The sequence below is a fragment of the Zootermopsis nevadensis genome, unplaced genomic scaffold (genome assembly GCF_977971745.1).
Source record: "Zootermopsis nevadensis isolate Lab colony 2312 unplaced genomic scaffold, Znev_1.0 Znev_ptg000061l, whole genome shotgun sequence".
Lineage (NCBI taxonomy): Eukaryota > Metazoa > Arthropoda > Insecta > Blattodea > Termopsidae > Zootermopsis > Zootermopsis nevadensis.
The window spans coordinates 18,897,542-18,917,323 of record NW_028259192.1 but is presented as its reverse complement, the minus strand read 5'-3'; the positions used below and the strand labels follow the sequence as shown (position 1 = coordinate 18,917,323).

At 40.4% G+C, this 19,782-nt stretch overlaps 3 protein-coding genes across 3 annotated transcripts in view; all 3 read left to right on the top strand.

Moving 5' to 3' along the window:
• Window positions 1–269: 269 nt before the first annotated feature.
• On the top strand, window positions 270–6,825 carry LOC110834858 (cytochrome P450 6j1-like). The gene is made up of 6 exons (XM_022074460.2): window positions 270–1,071; window positions 2,412–2,685; window positions 3,234–3,358; window positions 4,299–4,520; window positions 5,550–5,813; window positions 6,602–6,825. Exons 1-6 carry the CDS (start codon window positions 549–551, stop codon window positions 6,769–6,771), a joined length of 1,578 nt encoding a protein of 525 aa, XP_021930152.1. The 5' UTR covers window positions 270–548; the 3' UTR covers window positions 6,772–6,825.
• Window positions 6,826–10,481: 3,656 nt separating this feature from the next.
• Window positions 10,482–19,540, top strand: LOC110834891 (cytochrome P450 6j1-like). Its single transcript, XM_022074512.2, has 6 exons — window positions 10,482–11,501; window positions 11,827–12,100; window positions 14,750–14,853; window positions 14,946–15,167; window positions 15,968–16,231; window positions 17,690–19,540. Exons 1-6 carry the CDS (start codon window positions 10,979–10,981, stop codon window positions 17,854–17,856), a joined length of 1,554 nt encoding a protein of 517 aa, XP_021930204.1. The 5' UTR covers window positions 10,482–10,978; the 3' UTR covers window positions 17,857–19,540.
• Window positions 19,418–19,782, top strand: part of LOC110834896 (uncharacterized) — a 23,928-nt gene continuing 23,563 nt past the window's right edge. The window contains exon 1 of the mRNA XM_087340120.1: window positions 19,418–19,444. The gene's annotated coding sequence lies outside the window, so the exon portion shown is untranslated. The remainder of the gene's footprint in view (window positions 19,445–19,782) is intronic.

Below are 19,782 nucleotides of genomic sequence, written 5' to 3'. Positions count from 1 at the left end.
ATAATTCATAAACTGAACTCTTAATATTATAATGCCTACGTATGACTGTGTATAAATCAAAGGAGAAAGCACATGGCCTATCGAATTGCATTAAATTGTGTTACATAGCTCACTCATATTCCTAAATATCTCCCAGTGTTCGTGCCAATTATTACTTCCATAATTACGCTTAAGAAGGACAGCTGTTCTTTGAGTCGTTTTTCTTTAGTTAATTTTTCCAAGTTTTTATTTGAAATTCTGCTATATTTTATATTGTAACCTATACGAGAGATTCAGTTACGTTCGTACTTCAGATTCTCCAAGCGTCTGGTTACAGAACACAGACATTCGCAGGATTGCAAGAGAGAAACTGTTACAGAAAGAATCCGACTTAAAGCAATCTGCAAGAAAAGAAAATTGGAGTACAAAATAAATCGTTGGTATAATAAAATTCGAATAATTCAACGTGTAATACGATTCTGAAGATATTCATGTGTTTGTCATTTAAGATTCTAATCTGATTACGAAATAAATAATCTTGAGAACAAAATCCACGCATCATCTTAAGAATGGCGCTGCTGATTCAGGAGCTAATACTTTGTCTGATATTCATCTTCGCCCTCTTCTTTATTGTATTGTACCTTTACTTCACACGAAACTTCAACTTCTGGAAAGAACTCGGCGTCCCTTATGTAAAACCCGTGCCATTTGTTGGCAATCTAAAGGAATTGGTGTTCCTGAAAATAGGAATAGGGCCTTATCTTGAAAACCTCTACAAGGACCACAAAGACAAACCCTACGTGGGCATATTCGCATTCGATCAGCCGAGTTTGGTGATCCGTGATCTGGAAATAGTGAAGAACATTCTGGTGAAGGATGCACAGAACTTCATCGATCGCAAAACCGCTTTTAACGAAAGATTGGACCCCTTTTTTGGGAAAACCATGTTTACGTTGAAGGGACAACGCTGGCGCCATATTAGGGTAAACTTAACTCCTGTGTTCACATCGGGTAAGATGAAGATGATGTTCTACTTGGTGAAGAACTGCGCCAAAGAACTGGCTCAATACCTGGACAGGGAAACGGCAGAAGGTAAGCGGTCTTCGGGATTGCATGATAGTTGTATGGATACAAATTAATGTAAGGTTCAACACTTGTGCGAGCGTCACATTTTCACTGGCTAAGGAAATTTACATTTTTGCAAAATAAATTATTATTCCTGTTTTTATAAAACTGAGTTACAGAATGGATAATATGGATTTAACAATTTATAAATACAATCAACTTGATTTCAGAAAAGATTCATTACACGTATGGACAATTGGATATCGTTGTGGAATCTCTTAAAAAGCACTAGAGCCTTACCATTTACTAAATAGGAGAAACGAATTACTGGAAGAAAACAATACTTTTCCTCTTTTTTTTAAATTACTGGATTCCGCAAACGTTAGCAGGTTTTTTTTCTGAAGAGAAATGTTTCAGCATGACGCCAGTAAATTTTATGACAAGGACTAAAACAACGCTATCTCTCATATGTTTAATTTACGAAAGTCAAATGCTGTCGTGACTAGCTACGGGGTGGATGACCGGGGTTCGATCCCCGACGGGGGCAGAGGATTTTTCCTCTAGCCTCTGCGTCCAGACCGGCTCTGGGGCCCACCCAACCTCCTCTACAATGGGTACCGGGGGGTCCTTTCCCGGGGGTAAAGCCGGCCGGGGCGTGATGCTGACCACTCACCCCCATCTAGTGCCGAGGTCAAGGAAGAGAGGAGCTATACCTCCACTCACCCCAAACGCCTACATGGCGTATAGTGGGACAAAGTTTACTTTACTTTACTTTACCAAACTCAGCAACTGCATATGAATACCTTAAGCAAAATGTGTTTGAATCTTAGAATACTCGTTTATTATTCTTGAAACTGACAATCTACAATACCTAACAATAACTAACACAACATAATGCAACCTAACCTAACCTAACAGAGCCTGATCGAACCTAACAAAACAGAATCTATTAAAACCAAAATCATACAAACACAACTCAACCTGAACGAACCTAACCTTCTGATGTAATCGAACCTTTCCTAATCTAACCTAATCTCACCTCACCTCTCCCAAACCAGCGTAATCTAACTTAACCAAACCAAAGAGAAACAAACCCAACCCAACCTTGTGCATTCGATTAAAACAAATTAGAATATCGTGGGGCGTTGTACAGTTTGCTACCATAATAGAATCTTAATACTGTTGTGTGACCTTTTAGACCTATCTGTTCATTCTTCAGACGCTGTTTTCCGTGATGAACGCTTGAGACACACTGACGTAACACGAAACGCGTATCTACAAATAATAAGATCGTCGCAGTGTTTGGGGAGATAGGCATTTTCTAAGGTGCATGGTGTAATAAATTCTTTGTCTTTAAATGTTAATAGGGCCCGTCGTGGAGGTGAAGGAAGCGATGGGTAGGTTCACCACCGATGTAATTACGTCGTGCGCCTTCGGTATCGACAGCAACTCACTGAAGAATCCTGAAGCAGAATTCAGGCGTTACCTGAGGAATATATTCGGCCCTTCCGTTCGACAGGAAATCGTGTCACTGATGGCATTCTTTGCACCTCATTTCCAGAATTTTATCAGGCTGAAGTTTTTGGATGACAATACGTCTAATTTCATTAGACGAACGGTGTGGAGGACTGTGGAGTATAGGTGAGAACTTGTCAGCAACTGACGTATCTGACGTGTGCATAAAGTTAACAATATTAATATTATGAGATTTTATGTTTTCGTGTCAATGAAACTATCGATGTCGGTCTTCTGGGTAGCAACGTTATGTGGAATTCTAGGCAGATACCTACTCTCAATCGTATCAGTATTACTATAAACAAAAAATGGAAATGCAAGCATTTTACAGTGTTCACTGCATTTCAACATCAACTTTTATAAATGTAACAGTACTGACAAGCATATCGTGTTAGACGAGACGGTTTTTCTCCAAACTTGTTTTTTAGTGGAGGGAAAAGCCACACTTTACTAAGACCTAGGTGCATGTGCGAAGATAATATTATAACGAACCTTAAAAAACACTAATCATATGGCTCAGGATTTTGTGAACACGGCAAAGAACTTACGGTTCCCGTAATGAACGTAACATCTATTGACTCTTTGCGTGTACTATCAGAAATAATCTTCCATATGGAGTTAGTTCCTGGTCTAAGTTAGGCAATGTTATCAATGTGATATATTTTTGTCTTCAGGGAGAAAAATGAGATATCCCGCAAAGACTTCTTGAATTGCATGATCGAATTGAGAAATAAAGGAAAAGAACGCACCGAAGAGAACAAGCAACCCGCAGACAGCTCGAAGAACAATCCCAAGTTCAGTAAGTTTATACATTTCATTGTGAAGCCACTGCAGTTGGGCGATCGCCGTGTATCTAGTACACTTGCACTATGTGTACCAAAACTAAGAATCTCGTAATTTCTGGTAATAAAACAGACGGAAATCTTGCGCCCAACTCACATAAGCTTCAACCAGCTGACTAAAAACTCCTGGATGGCTGGAGATCACGAGTGATGAATTTTATCAAATCACAAAAGTAAGACTTTCTACAAATGAATTACGTGGAACTCATGCTAACGCTACTTTGATCAGGAAGCCTGAATTTTAACGCTGTTAAAAGGCGCCTCATTATAATCATGTGCTATTACTTAAATACGGGAGCAGACAAAGCCCCAGAAACCTTCAGAGTCCAGGGAATTTACTTGCATCTTGATACCAGACCATTTTCACACAGCATTTAAAACACATCAAAGTTTTGCCCTCTTTCGATAGCACACGTCCTTATAGTAAGAAAGTTACTAAATTACTATGTATGATTTGAGGTTATAACAGCGGTGAGTATGAAGATTTCCGTCTTCTGGGTTGTTGCGCCGTGTAGTCTGGTCGATGTTTACCAACGTTTCAGAGGTCATACTGCCTCCATCATCAGGGCGATGAGTATGAAGATTTCTGTCTTCTGGGTTGTTGCGCTGTGTAGTCTGGTAGATGTTTACCATCGCCCTGATGACGGAGGCAGTATGACCTCCGAAACGTTGGTTAACATCTACCAGACTACACAGCGCAACAACCCAGAAGACAGAAATCTACTAAATTACTATTAGACACTTTAAACATACTAATGCAACCAACATAATTGAAATACAAAACTATGCAAATTAACTGAGGCACCTAGATCTAAAAGAACAAACTACATATTTCCAATTGCAAGCTGAAAACTGCTGTCAAAGATGATACGATCACATAGTGTTATTTCGTTTCAGAAATAGACGGCGATGATTTTGTGGCTCAAGCTTTCGCCTTTTTAGCCGCGGGTTTCGAAACGACCGCCACAACAATGACCTTCGCACTTTATGAGCTGGCATTCCATCAGGACGAACAACAAAAACTTCGGACGGAGATCACGCAGGTGCTGAGCAAACACCAGGGCGAACTGACGTACGACGCGCTGCAGGAGATGCTCTACCTCGACATGGTGGTCTCAGGTGAGGGACTGAATCTTCTTCGTCTGCTTTAAGGATATAGGCCACAGGGTTGTTTCCGACTTCAAGAGAATGCGTCTTCTCACTAGCCAAAAACAACTTCGAAATTTCATGGTGACAGGCACAACAGAGCTTAAAGCATTTGTATGAATACTCCTCAAAGAGCAGAACTAGATTTCGCAATACGTAACTCTTTGCTTTTATAGTATTTCCTTGAATTCCTTAGGATTTCCAAAAAACAAATAAAAATTTACTCCGTCTTTCAAAATACCTGTGGCCACAAACGCAGTAGATGCGTGTAAGAGAAGCAAATGCAGTGGTGAGTATTTATAATTTAACAGTAAACACGTGTGTCAATGGAGAAGACTTTTCAGAAATACAATGTAATTGGAAAAATTATTTTAAGAAAGCACTAACAGTTATCTGTATTCATTCTTGCTTTATATAATAACCCTCTTACAACTGCATGCGTAATGTAGCGTTAAGTGGCAGGATACTTCACAGATGACTGATTGCAAACGATTTGGAAGGTGAAGATCAGGGCATATTTTAATACATTATCCTAGCATCTACGTGCAGGAACTGAAAACAGCACGAGAAATCTGTTAGGACAGATGGTTTCTGCGCCGAAATTTGAAACTACGAAATACGAAGCGCGTGTGTTCACCACTTTCGGTTTATTTAAGAATACTAGAAAAGCTATATGCTTATGCATGACATCCATATCTACTAAGGTTAAAAGAAGATTCATATTTTACTCTTTATTACGACTCCGTTACTAAAAATTTTATTGGTTTGTTCAGGTTTAATTTTTGGCAGACAGTTTGTTCTAGTAAGAATGGAGTAAGGATGAAATTATCGACTGTTCTGTACACTACGCTGCCGAAATCTTGAACCATTACAATTTTAACAAAAATTCTATCAATAAATGTTGAACACCAAGAGACACGTTCACCATTTAAAATCTCACTTATATGTATTGTATTTCACTTTGCTACATGAAAAATTTACATTTTTCATGTATTTCCACAGAGACACTACGGAAGTATCCCATACTTCCATTTCTGGACCGAAAGTGTGTCTGTGACTACAAGCTTCCCGACCCGTCAGGAAAGGGGACGGTGGTTCTACCAGCTGGGACTGGAGTTTATATTCCGATAATAGCTATCCACAATGACCCTAAGTACTTCTCAGAACCGGAAAAATTCGACCCAGAACGATTCACAGAGGAAACGAAGAAGAGTAGACCGAACTACACGTATTTTCCCTTTGGAGAGGGGCCTAGAATATGTATCGGTAGGTACACAGTACATTGACCATTTGAAGCTGAAATCTCTAAATACTGTTCAAAAACTCTGTCCGTACTGCAAAGAAAACGCAGATTTTCGCGGTTGCAAAGATCAACTGGTGAATGCTGTTTAAAGAAATAATCTTTGTTCGCAGTAAGAATCATACCCATAAATACCAAATGAAGAGTTCTTGATTATTGAAGCACGTGGGGGCATATTTGGCTTTGAAGGGTTAGAAACCGTTGTAAAATACAGATGTTGTTTTATGTCCCGTGAAAATTCGTCCAGCTGACGTGCCATATGGATATAAAAATTGCACATTGATTTTTCACCACCTCGCGATAGGCTGAATAACACAGATATTAACTGTCAACTGAAACCCTTGAAGAGATCTAAAAAGGAAAGAATAGCTTGGAAAACGAAGGTCTCCAAGAAACGTAATACCGTCCATATTTGTACCAAGTACGTGGTCTAGCGGTCAGAACGCTGGGCTTGTAATCCTGGGGTCCCGGGTTCGATTCCCGGTGGTGCCCGGATTGATAACTTGTGTTGGGCAAGGCCGTGGTCCAGGTTTCTCCGTGGCATCCCAACAATTAGATACTAAGCACACAGAAGAAGGCAACGGCAAACCACTTCTGGATCACGTGCCTAGGAAACATATGAACAGGTCCCTATCAGAGGGATCTTGTTCATAATGTCACCAGGGGTCCGCTTCGACCCGAAGGTGCCAAAAAAACGTGCATTTATTTACTTAATCTCATTTGTGCTTTAAATGTTTCTTACATTTTTCCTTAGGAATGCGATTTGGATTAATGCAGGTCAAGACAGGACTTGCTCAAATCCTGTCACGCTACGAGATTTCTCCCTGCAAGGACACTCCTCTCTCCATTGCCTTTGACCCGAAGACCTTTTTGTTGTGCGCAGTAGGCGACATACCACTGTCTTTCAACAGACACAAGGCATAAGTCACATTCCAGTGATCATGTACGCATTCGGCAATAAAGTACAAAACACAAGAAGTACTTCTTTTTCTTCTTCCTTGGCTCTCCGGTCCGTATTCGGTCCATGGCCTCTTCAATTCTCCTCTTCCAAACGGTCCTTCTGTTAGGTCCGTCTGTCCGAGGTTGAGGTTTCGAAACATCTTCCTTTTTACGGTGCAAGGTTGTTAGCCTTGTGACCAACCCCCAACCTGGAGGACCAGGGTACCTGTCTTAGTCTGACCTCTCCCCCTCAACCAATCTGCTACCGCCAGCATAGCTCTTGGGGTCACCGAGGTACTCAAGCCCCACCACCACGACAAGGTGCAGGTACCATTAAGTGGGGAAGTAAACATATTAAAAGAAATATAAAGACAAGTGCGTAAATTATGTAAAAGACATTTTAATCATCATGTGATAAATAAGCACAACTGAAACTCGTGCCTTTGATGTAATTAAAGTCGCTTGTCATAGTTCACCATATCAGTTATTGGATGTATGGAAGGAAGCTGTCCTTGACAAACTGATAGCCGAATATTATTAGCAATTGGCCTAAAAATCTTATCACAATTCAGCTTTGTAACAGCCAGTGGCTTGTTACTCAATTTCCAGTGCGTATTACATCAACGCGCCATTCTGTCACTGATACTAGTTACTGACATCACCTCGATGTTTCGATTATGAAACAATCATCGTCAGGTTTACATCAACATCTCATTGTTAATATTGTCCGTTAATTTCATATGCTTGAAAACAATAAAGCAGATAAGACGATAACTCACTTTGTTTCAAATTGTATTTAAAACAAGTTAAATTGATCAAATGATACATTTTGTAATTGCAATCGCTCTTAGATCACTCGGATAAATCACACGACCTTTAACACACCATCAACAATCGCCTTCTAATATTGTGTCACATTTAGTTACAGCTATAAAAACGATATAAAAATATGTTTACAGGCATTGCAAAATGTGATTTCTGGGTTCAGATAAGTGAGGTTGTTTGCACACTAAATCTTAAACGTTATGCACATTATCAAATAAATCGAGCATTAGAAAGTTTTACTGTAGCTCGCCACCAGTCAATATTATTATTATTATTTATTTACTCCAATTGGGTTTGCACCCGGTGGCAGTGGGTGGCTGAGCCACATGAATTAAGTCTACAGCCTCGCACTTCTCAACTACAATTAAGTCTTCCAAGTAGAGGAAACATATGTATGGACTTCTCATCTAGTCCATTCCTGGTTTAATTTCCTATGGTTGTAGAATATTACTAGCGGATTCGAACAACTTTCAGGTTGATCAAACGGCTTGAATTTACTTAATCATGTAAATAACAACCATCTGTGGAGTGGATATATTAGTTACAAAAGAGATTGCATGTTACGTAATTGTTTTCCAATTAGCTTCATTTAAAACTATGACGAATCAAATTTAGATGTTATGTAAAACCTTGAAAATAAGGATAAAGACCAAGTGCAGAAAGGCCGTAAGGTACAAATATGAAGCAGAACACGATTTTGTAATACAGCTGATAAATATAAGAAAAGCGCATGACGCCATCTGCAGAGATTTCGTGGGCTGCATGATCGAGGGATCGTCATTGTGTAGTTTTCTCCAGACGGGCTGCTTCAGCTGATAATCCAATGAAAAGTATTCGGAAAGAGGGTGCCTGGCAGGCCAAGAATCTCCTGGCTTCAGAACCTTAAAACTTGGTTCTCGATGTCCACTGGAGGGCTGTTTCAAGTAGCAGCCAGTAAAGCTCAAATCGCTATGCTGATCGCCAACATCCGGAACGGATAGGCACTTTAATAATAATAATAAGAAGAAGAATTACATTTCATCAGTACAGATGTTCAATGCAGTGTTGTTTTAAACAATGGCGCCGTCCTTCAGTCGTTTGTGTTCTGCGTATTATATCAAACAGGAAAGACTGATAACACAATATTTATGAATATAATGAATCTTAACACGTTTAGAGATTCAAAATATAGATACACACGTCCGTTTTTCAATTTTTCTGAAACATTATCAACATTATATTTTTCAGAATACACGCACTTAACCTTTTCGATTCCGTGTTATTCCTGTGGTAATTCTTCGTGGTCCACAATTAATGTTCAGAGACCATAATCTCCAACAGAACGAACATTATCTTTTATAAGCTTTATACATTTCATGTCTCAGAACATTGTCTATTTGAAATTGCGTATCCCATTGAAAGAGCCTTAAGTCATTGCTGCTCTCAGACGATATATTGGCCATGAAACTGAATGTATTCATTGTCGCTGGCTGTTACTAGGAGCCTTGAACTAGTCTGCTACCATGAAACTGCAAGAATCATTGCAGCATTTGACAGACCAGAAACCTTGAGACAACCCATATGCGAATATGCCTGTCATGTAGAGGAAGGCGGGCGTGTTGCAATGAACGTCAGTTTTGATTCTTTCTCGGTACTACTTACTGAAATTCGTGATGCATATCTATTACACATTCTTTGTAGGGATGTATAAAAATAGGAAATATTACATTACAATAAGATTAAAATAATAACATTATAAAAACTATTATTGTTTGAAATTGTCCCGCTCTTGCGGTAAGTTACAACATACAGCGGGGAATTTTGTAACACTAAATCACAGCAGCCGATTCATACATAATGAGTGTCGCAAATGTTAGGCGGTACGATGTAGATGTCAGTTATAATTACACTTTATAGACTTCTTAACGAATAAGAGCAACGCTAGTTTATGAAACAGAAACAAAGCTACTTGGCACTGAAAAGAATAACTAAAATGTACTCAGCATGCACTAAAATTGAAATATTGTCACAAAAACAACGGATGCAGCAATAAACTTCCACTCCGTGTTGCCGGAAGCTCTCTGACAGTAGTCGCGCGCTAGCTCACAGAAACAAAAACAAAAATGGCGAAGTACCCGTGTTGCAAAGTGACCCTATTCCCCGAAGTTTCTGTGAAATCAGTGCACACCCTTTTTGAAGCTTGGTATTAAACGTTAAAAGTTGTGTGGTTCAGTCCGGCCTAGTTGACACTATTTACAACAAGTGAGCCCCGGGATTCCATTGGACACGATGTTGGAAAACCGACGCCTGCACAATACACCAATTTTAGCGTTTACGGGATGAGGGAGGCCAATATAAACGACGCAGAAAACCAACGCCGTTCAGAGCGACGACTGCCATATTCGGCATGTCATCAGACACGAAACAGGAAATCGATGCCAAGCTTCGCGACACCAGCAGACGCCATACTGAGCGCAGGCGAGGCAGGGGATACCACTGATCACGATGTTGTGAAACAGTCGAGCGTCGTGATGCCTAACGTCACGACTTCAACTATAAAATGTAAATTAAACCAAAAGAAACCTCCGTACGCCATGGGACAAATTTCTGACAAACCGACGCCGATCGTCACGACGCATATAGAAGACTGGTAAAATATCAGAGTTTAAGCCTCGGTATCCACACAAACCGACGCCCATCGTAACATCGAAAAATATTACGGGTGCCGAGATTTTCATCATACCAAACCTAACCTGACCTAACTTAATCTATCGAAACCCAACATGACCAAACAAACCATAACGTAACTTTACCTTACCACACCTAACCAAACAAGGCCTTACCTAACCTTGGCGCAAATAGACAAACGTGCCTACCTCGCCCAAGGCTCTAGTTGCGTAGGCTTCCCGCAGTAGCACTTGCTATCAGTCCGCGCAGCAAAGAAAACAAAACCATTACGAAGATCACTTTGTTTACACCGAGAATCAAACAAAACATGACTTACAGTTTGTCAAGCAGGTGGTACAGATATTTACCAGTAGGCTTTAAAGGGTTAAAGTAAGGCTGATTACAGTTGAGCAGTATTTCGGTGTTCGTTACACTGAATTTTTGTTAGCCACGTTGTTGCGAATTCCAGAACATCTCCGAAGGAGACATATGTAACTCTTGCTCCGTACTGTTCAATGAGATAATAAGAGCTCTGTATATTGGCTACGTAACTGATTTGCAGCTGAGTGGACATATTCTGTCACCTCACTGTGTTAACACGACTTGCACGGCATGAAGAGGTTTGAATAAAACTAGCAATTTTTTTATTTACTTATAATAAGATCAACAATAACGAGTAAATTATATAATTGTAACAAATAATTGCATATAATACACAATAATGGCAATAAATCTCGAATCGTTTGTGACTATTCTGGTTGCCATCGTCTTCGCCTTCTTCACATTTTTGTACTTTTATTTCACGCGTAATTTTAACTTCTGGCAGAAACACGGAATTCCGTACTTAAAGCCGACGACCTTTGTAGGAAATCTGAAGAAAGTATTCTTCCAGCAGCTGGATATAAACACTCACCTTAAGGATATCTATAATGAACACAAGGACAAACCCTACGTCGGAATATTCTCATTCGATCGGCCGAACATAATCATAAATGATTTGGAACTTGTCAAGAACGTCTTGGTAAAAGATTCCCAGAACTTCATTGACCGCATCGTAGCTGTCGATGAGACGCTGGATCCCCTGTTCGCCAAGATCTTATTTTCTCTCAAAGGCCAAAAGTGGCGGAACACAAGAGCGAATGTGACGTCGACCTTCACGTCAGGAAAAATGAAGATGATGTTCTATATCGTGGAGAAGTGCGCAAAGGAGCTGCGAGGCTATCTTGACAGAACGGCAGTGCGTGGTAAGTGACAAGCCATTTTTAATTTAACGCAAGAAAACTGCGCCTGGAGACTGTTCTTTCGTGTAATTTAAGGTTTCCAAACATCCACTGCCAGTATAATATTGTGGGAAGTAATAATAGCTATGATTCTATTTATTTTTCTAACCAACCAAAAATCTCGTAACTCATGATCTTAGTATTATCAAAATAGGGAATTTTATTCATTTATTAATGTGCCCACAGTTGAAATTTTCAGCACCGTTCCGGTGGCTTGACTCTCTTAGCATTTGATTCGCTGTGGACGAATCAGAAAGTGAATATACCAAGTGCTCTCTCTTTCTGGCAGGTATCCCCATCGAAACGATGGAAACAATGTGCAAATACACAACGGACGTCATTTCGTCATGCGCCTTTGGGATCGAAAGCAATTCTCTTAAGAATCCTAATGCCGAGATAAGAGAAAACTTTCGTAAAATCTTCGAAAAATCTTTTCGCAAAGGTATTGCTGGATTATTGATGTTCTTTGCACCGAATCTTCAGAACTTCTTCAGACTTAAATTCGTGGATGACGAGTATGCCAACTTCCTAAGGAGAACGATTTGGAGCACTGTAGAGTATAGGTAAGTTCTTACGAAACACTGTAATAGCTGGACCGTTACACATATTGTTGACAGGGTCATAAACACGGCACTGCCTCTCACAGCCAATGCCCAGAATAAGAGCAAGGAGCCGGTTGAGAAAAGATGCACGAGCAAAAGAGAATCTCTAGAATCCCTGTTACGACTCTGGAATGTAGACTTTAACAGGAAGTGACGGATATTTTCCTGCAGTGGCTTCGTTCTAAACGATGAGGCTAGAAAGAAGTCCCTCGAACGTCTCGAATACGAAGCAGTAGTGCCAACTACTCGGCTGCAACGTTCGGGTTTATGGTCAATATCCATACAGAATTTCATATACCAGGTGCACTTCCCTGATGTTGCTGTGCCAAATAAGTCAACCATTTTTCGACTTCAAAATCAAGTGCGCCACTTCTGCGATTATCACAGGGTGGGGGATAATTTCAATATATGTTGTGATTATGAAATTTTAACCTTAACCCTTTGCGGTCCGATGTCGGACTGAGTCCGCCATATATTTTACGCATTTTAACGTGATCTGGAGTCAAACTGCTGGTTCTGGCAAACTGTGCCAGCATATCATTCAAACCTTATTCTTTCCACTAGTTCCATCCTAGTTGTCTTAGTAATACTTTGTGAACCCCTGTAAAGGCCTGTACGCACTAGGGCACATGTCGCGATACAAGTTGAGCGACTTGTATCAGGGGACATGTCGCAGCGACATGAAACACCGATACATCCGTCCACATTGTATGTTAAGATGTCGGAAGAGGAGGTGCTGTTGACCTGTGCATTTAGCTGAAAAGAAATCGAAGCACAAAAAAGAGTGACTTTTTAGAAGAAAGGGGTACACGTTGTGTACTTTCAAACCTACAGATGTCAGACAAATCATTTTGCAACTTCACCAGAATGACGACTGATTTCGAGGTACTGATGCAAATGGTTGGGAGTTCGATTTCGAGATTCAGTGAAACCAGAGACAAGATTAGCCATAACCTTGAGATTTTTGGCTTCTGGGGATTCCTATACATCTCTGATGTATACATTTAAAGTCTCAGTGAAATAGTGCCAGAAGTGTGCAGATGCGACGTATTTACTTGCATACAGCTCTTTCAAAGTCTCCCTCACGCTATTTAATGTGTATGGCCCAGTAACATTGTCTGCCGAGTGACAATGAACCATAAAGTCCAAACTGACTTTCGACATATTGCCGCCATTAATGTCAAAGTGTGACACTTGGGACTACAACCAATTCGAGACAAAACCAAGACTTCCGGGAACCAAAGGTCTATCAATTTTAAAACACGATCGTTCGACCACTGTACATTCGTTGTTGGTCCCGCGACACGTCCACATTGCACGCAAGCTGTTGCAACACTCGACTCGTCCTTTGATGTTCCTTCGTGTTGCCGCCTCTCGACCGAAAACCGGGCACATGATTTTTGTTGCGGAACACACTGCGACTTGTCGCGGCACATCAAGCGACTCTGTGCCGATACAATGTGCCGCGACATTTGTGCCCTAGTGCGTACAGGCCTTAATAGTGAAAGGAGACAGGAGACAAAAGTCGTCTTATTCTGACAAGTGTCCAAAGAAGCCAGGATTCAACACCAAATGTTTTGCCATACATCATATAGTGAAGAATACCATCGGGTGTATAGATGTCATATATACTTAGAATAGAAGTATTTTATATCTGATAAAGTTATAAAACAAATATTCAATCTTCCTAGTAGGAAATAATAATTTCTTAATTATTTTTGATGCATAGAGCAATCCACCACTGACATATGCATATTCATTCGTCTTCTTATCAAGTCTTCTTTATGTGTAGTGGTGACTTCATCGTTTACACTTCGCATTCTGTTTCACTTTCCTGAGCTCAGCTCTGAGAATATGAAATCCAGTGCTTATACATCGTATATTTGCCTGCAATAAGAGATGTTTAGACGTCGCTAAACTGATATCTACCGACGTGGACATGCTTTATTCTCTACCGAAAGACAGCAAGCAGAAAGGCACCACATATTACACATCTTACTAGTGACATTGGTACAGTCCGTGAAAAATATTTCACACGGTCAGTATTCAAACAAAATGAACTGTGATCCTCTCAGAAAATATTTTCACCATATTTAGCAAAGTTCTTCCGTTTTATGCAAGTTATAAAAAAATCAAACCAGTTCATAATAGTAGTTGAACTTATACAGCTCAGTGGTATTTAAATAGACCTACAGAGAGCCGTAGTGGTATTTAAAAGGGACCGCAAAGGGTTAATGTGTAATCATGATTTAATACGTTAAATAGACATGTCATTCAACTTCAGGTTGCGTGTTTTTGGGACACATTGAAGAACTTGCTCTGTAGCTTTAAGTTTTACGGTTTCGACTAACCTTTTCATTGTGAAATTTCACGTTTTCACGGCGGCGAGTATGAAGACGGCTATCGGCTGGGTTGTTGCATCGTGCAGTCTGGTCATCGCCCTGATGATGGAGGCAGCAAGGACCTCTCAAACGTTGGTAAATTTCTACCAGACTACACGGCACTACAACCCAGAAGACAGCCATCTTCAGCAAGTAAGAATTGATCTTGTAGCCTGAAAAACTTTTTTTTCTATAATTACATTTATATTTCATGATCTTCCGTCTTCAGAGAGAAGCACGGAATAGTACGGAATGACTTTCTGGATTGCTTGATGGAGCTAAGGAGAAAGGGGAAGAAAATTGGAGGCAGGAAGCACACTGAGGAGCTATTCAGTAAGTAGCATACTACTCTTGAATCGGAAAGACGGTTTCTCGATAGATAATCAGTGAAGACACTGGCCAAATAAGCTGTTCCCTGTTTACAGAAATAGACGGGGACGACTTCGTAGGTATGGCATTCTCCTTCTTCATTGCTGGTTTCGAAACGTCCGCCTCCACCTTGGCCTTCGCATTGTACGAATTGTCTTTCAAATCGGAAATTCAGAAGCGCATAAGGACAGAAATCTCTGAGGTCCTGAGCAAATATCACCAGGATGTGACATACGACGGAATACAGGAAATGCCGTACCTTCACATGGTGGTTTCAGGTGAGCAGGCTAGTGCAACTGAGTTCCAAACAATAAAAACAGGGTACGGCAGAGAAGAGTGGTGTTTTCATGTTGAGTAGTACAACAGTACTATGAGTGGAGGAGTGACAAAGTTTCTGACACCAGGAACAGGAAATCCTCTCAGTTGTGGCATAGGTATCATGAAAAATGGTACTAATGGATATCTGTATGTTACCCACAACACGGTTTCCCCTCTTCTGTCTGAAAGGGGCCACAATACTGAAGACATCATGCCAAAAGGGCGTATCAACAAATATGCATCATCGGAGATATTTGGTCGGAAACATAAAATAGTGGGACGTCTATAGGCCAGAGTGGTGTAAGGCTAATGCTGCTCTACACAGAAATACAAACAGTTACATTTTTGAACATAAACAGTAAAAATGCACATTTTATAAACCAAATAAGCATAATAAAGCAGTTTCTTCTTCTTCTTCTTCTTTTTCCATGGCTCTCCGGTCCGTATTCGGTCCATGGCCTCCTCAATTCTCCTCTTCCAAACGGTCCTTCTGTTAGGTCCGTCTGTCCGAGGTTGAGGTTTCGAAACATCTTCCTTTTTACGGTGCAAGGTTGTTAGCCTTGCGACCAACCCCCAACCTGGAGGACCAGGGTACCTGTCTTAGTCTGACCTCTCCCCCTCGACCAATCTGCTACCGCCAGCATAGCTCTTGGGGTCACCGAGGTACTCAAGCCCCACCACCACGACAAGGTGCAGGTACCATTAAGTGGGGGTAAAGCAGTTTACTGTAAATCAGTCATGTTATTTGGCATCTTTACAGAGACGCTACGGAAGTACCCTGTGCTCGGATTCCTGGACAGAACGTGCCTCAGTGATTACCAACTTCCGGGACCTTCTGGAGAAGGGAGCGTCACACTCCGTGCGGGAACAGGGGTGTACATTCCTCTGTTGGGTATTCAAATGGACCCACAATACTTTCCAGATCCCGAGAGATTCGACCCGGAGCGTTTCACAGAAGAAAACAAACAGACTCGTCCACATTATTCGTATTTGCCATTCGGAGATGGCCCCAGGAATTGTATTGGTAAGGAGAAAACAAATTATGATAGTTATGTAGTGTTTATTCAATCCTATCGAAATATCGTAAAGAACACTTAATTTTTTATATTACTATTATATATTTATAATACAATAATACTTTATATCACTTGGTAACGTGGTAAGGGAAACGCCTAAAATGACATACTATAAATAGAGGTATCTCAAAAGACGTATACACGCAAGGTTTATATTCCGTGTATACATCTTTTCGGGACCTCCTGTACAAATGAGTTTAAGACATTAGCATTGACTTCAGAATGTATGACAGCATGTTTTCTGTAATATTTGGAGTACGAAGAAATGTTCGTTACATATATAACTGGTTTCCTTCCTATGGAAATTTAAAAGAAATGTTATCAAAATGTCTACAGTTTGTCATTTCAGTCCATTTTTCTCACACACTACCAATAAAGATTACAGAACAGGTAAGTTTATCATGACGAACAACATATTAGACGCAGAGGAGCTCTGACGGATTCACTGGATATCTGTTCCAAAAGATTTATCATATCTTAGACTGACAATGTTGATTTACTGTGGTTGGAAAATCGTAAAAGAAAACCATCAGAAATCATACTTCTGCACACAAACCTTCAAAAACGCTCTCTTTCAACACGCCATCTTCCACTCGAGTTGAGTACCAACATGACCAACCTAATGGAGCTAAATCTAACACCATTCCATAAAATCCGTTGCCTGTAACACAGACGATGTCATCTTATTTAGCTGTCATTTCTGGCTAATCTCCTCTATACATGCAAATTTCTGCAAGATCACAGACAAATCTTAAACAAATTACGCCATGCCAACAAAACATAGAACATACAGAAGATAACAAAACTTAATAAAACAGATCATAAATGTGTGCGTGCGTGTGTATATATATGTATGTTTGTTTGTTTGCTCGTTTATGCCTTAAGAAGGGATAAACCAATTTGCCCCAAACTTGGCATGCTTATGCTTCGAGTCCCGGTGAGGATGATTTCTGTAGCTCGGTAACTAACGATTCCAAAGACAAAACTGGTTTCTTGAGCGGGAATATTACACAGACAAACACCACAACCCTGAAAAATTGTCCTAGGTTCGAGTATGGATTTGTCTTGAACCCCAAAAATCTTAGCTTTGATAAGGGGCAGAGTGTCCGCAATGTTGATGAGGGTAAATTCGACAATTTCTTACATTTCATATTAATTTTTATAGACCAAAAACTTGTCATGACCCTAATCATTCCATACGTATCGTTGAATATCAGACATTATTATTCGTAAACCCATCACCTTCACCGGGACTCGAATTAAGGGCCGTTTTGGGCTTGTACCAGTTATTAAGTCACGCAGAAACCAATGCTTTATCGAGTGTTGGAAATGTCCACTGCGTTCAACGATTCATGAGTTCACTCTTTACCTCATATCTGAATGTTAATTCTTCCTGTGTTTCCCAGGGACGCGGTTCGGACTGATGCAGGTCAAAGCAGGACTGATTCACATTTTGTCCGACTACGAGGTGTCTTCCTGCAAGGACACTCCTGTACCGCTACTCTTCAGCCCAAAGGCCTTTCTAGTGCAACCAGCCACCGAGATACTGTTGGTCTTCAATAAGCTCAATTAGCAGTCCTGCCTTCTTGTCGATCGTCGAAAACTTCACCAGTTATACTTTGTGTGGGGTGAAGATGTCTGTGTTCTGGGTTGTTATGCCGTGTAGTCTGATAGAAGTTTAGCGACTTTTCAGAAGTCCTTGCCGTCTCCATCAGAAGACATACGATGGAGACAGCTTATTCAGAAATTCTGTCACGTGTCGACTGCAATGTGGGTGTCCTGTCACGCTAGAAGTACTTTTATATTAGTATTCTATATCGTAATTTTTAATTCAAACTCTAGATCCTTAAAAGCTGAGAGTCGATCTCATGTCCATATGACATTTCTGACTGAGAATTACTTCTGGAATAAGTTCCTGAAGCCCTGACGTAAAGACATAGCATATTCAAACAATTAATTCCATTCTAAAAACTATTTTAACAGAAGCTCCACTTTTAATAATCTGAAACAATATACAATTTAAAGACCTAGCGTTAATGGTGCTTTGTTGCTCCCTACATCAAAAGTACACGTTTCCGCCATGTTATTGTCGATTTTTGGAAATTAAGAACGTGTGAGGTTGACCTCCAGTGGAGTAACGTGCATAAAATTCTAGCAAATTCTTTAAAACTTCACAGAGGAGGATTTGAGGTTTTCATGGCGGTGAGTACGAAGATGGCCATCTTCAATTCTTCACATGTTTAACGTACGAAATTGTAGCTTAAACAAACTTCAACACCTTGCTGCAATACAGTCCGACGTGTGAAGTCCAGTTGTTGTGTATGCATTAGGTGTATGAAGAGTTTATTTATACACTTTACTAGTAGTTATGATATTAGTTATAGAAAATGATATGTATTGTTTAAGTAACCCATTCCTGTTGTTGAAGGAAGAGCGTAGATTATAAATGTTTGAAAACAAGGTTTTTAGAAGATATTTTGACCTAGGAAGGATGAAATAAGTGGGGAATTTAACCAGCAGCCATGTGAATTGTACAGGTCATCTAGCATAGTGCGGATAGAGAAATCTAGGAGGCTCCGATGGGCTGCACATTTAGCACGCACGGGGGGAAACCAAATGGTGTATACAGAATTTTGATTGGAAATCCTTCTGGAAAAAGGCCACTGGGCAGACATAGAATGAGATGGGTGGATAATATCAAGATGGATCTTAGGAAGGTGGGCTGTGAGGATGGTAAGTGGATGGAGTTAGCTCAGAATCGAGGACAGTAACGGGCTTTGGCATTGTCGGTGTTGGACCTGTGGTTTCTGCTACCAGGAAGTTAGTTAAGTAACGCAGTCCTTGGCATTCAGTGGACACAGTGTGTGGGTACTTATACAGCTGTAATTCAGGGAGATATGGGTTCATCCACCCTTTCTAAGTGAGACTATAAATAGACGGCTGACCCATGACCCAACCCCTGAAGGAAAAAATGGGGACTGTATACTCACTTATATACCAGTGTATGTGGCAACCACTACATTATTGTAACGTTTTTTGACTTTTGACCTCTTACTAATGAGCCCAGAATCATCACTGGCTCTGAGAAGGTGTTATCAATGTTCTCTGTTACAAGAAATCACTTCTACTCCGAGCTTAGAACTGTGAAGATCAGTCTCTAAGTACGTCAGGCCTGTCATCCTTAGGTAGAGACGTGTAGCTGCCGTTATCACATCAAGTGTTTCTTTATTTAATAAACATTTCTCGAAGTAATAACACCACTGGACTTTTTCCTCTGGGGTTATGTCAAGAGCAATGTGTTCCGAACACCAGTTAACGGATCTAAAACTTCTTGACGATGGTGAAGAGTCAATTGAATAAAAATTTTCTTGGATATTATCCATCGTCTAGTAAATATAAAACGTAAAACGACGTTTCGGAGATGGGACTCTATCTCTGTCTTCAGGTTCCTACACAGTTGGACCCACTAGATAGAGCTAATCCCTATCTCCGGACAAAG

What these genes read in the sequence shown, in the direction of transcription:
- LOC110834858 (XM_022074460.2), top strand. Translation starts at nt 549, where the DNA reads ATGGCGCTGCTGATTCAGGAGCTAATACTTTGTCTGATATTCATCTTC. An exon ending in TGGAGGACTGTGGAGTATAG is followed by an intron (nt 2,686 to 3,233) that starts GTGAGAACTTGT and finishes TTTTGTCTTCAG; the next exon opens with GGAGAAAAATGAGATATCCC. An exon ending in GAAGAACAATCCCAAGTTCA is followed by an intron (nt 3,359 to 4,298) that starts GTAAGTTTATAC and finishes ATTTCGTTTCAG; the next exon opens with AAATAGACGGCGATGATTTT.
- LOC110834891 (XM_022074512.2), top strand. Translation starts at nt 10,979, where the DNA reads ATGGCAATAAATCTCGAATCGTTTGTGACTATTCTGGTTGCCATCGTC. An exon ending in TGACAGAACGGCAGTGCGTG is followed by an intron (nt 11,502 to 11,826) that starts GTAAGTGACAAG and finishes TCTTTCTGGCAG; the next exon opens with GTATCCCCATCGAAACGATG. An exon ending in CCTTCACATGGTGGTTTCAG is followed by an intron (nt 15,168 to 15,967) that starts GTGAGCAGGCTA and finishes GCATCTTTACAG; the next exon opens with AGACGCTACGGAAGTACCCT.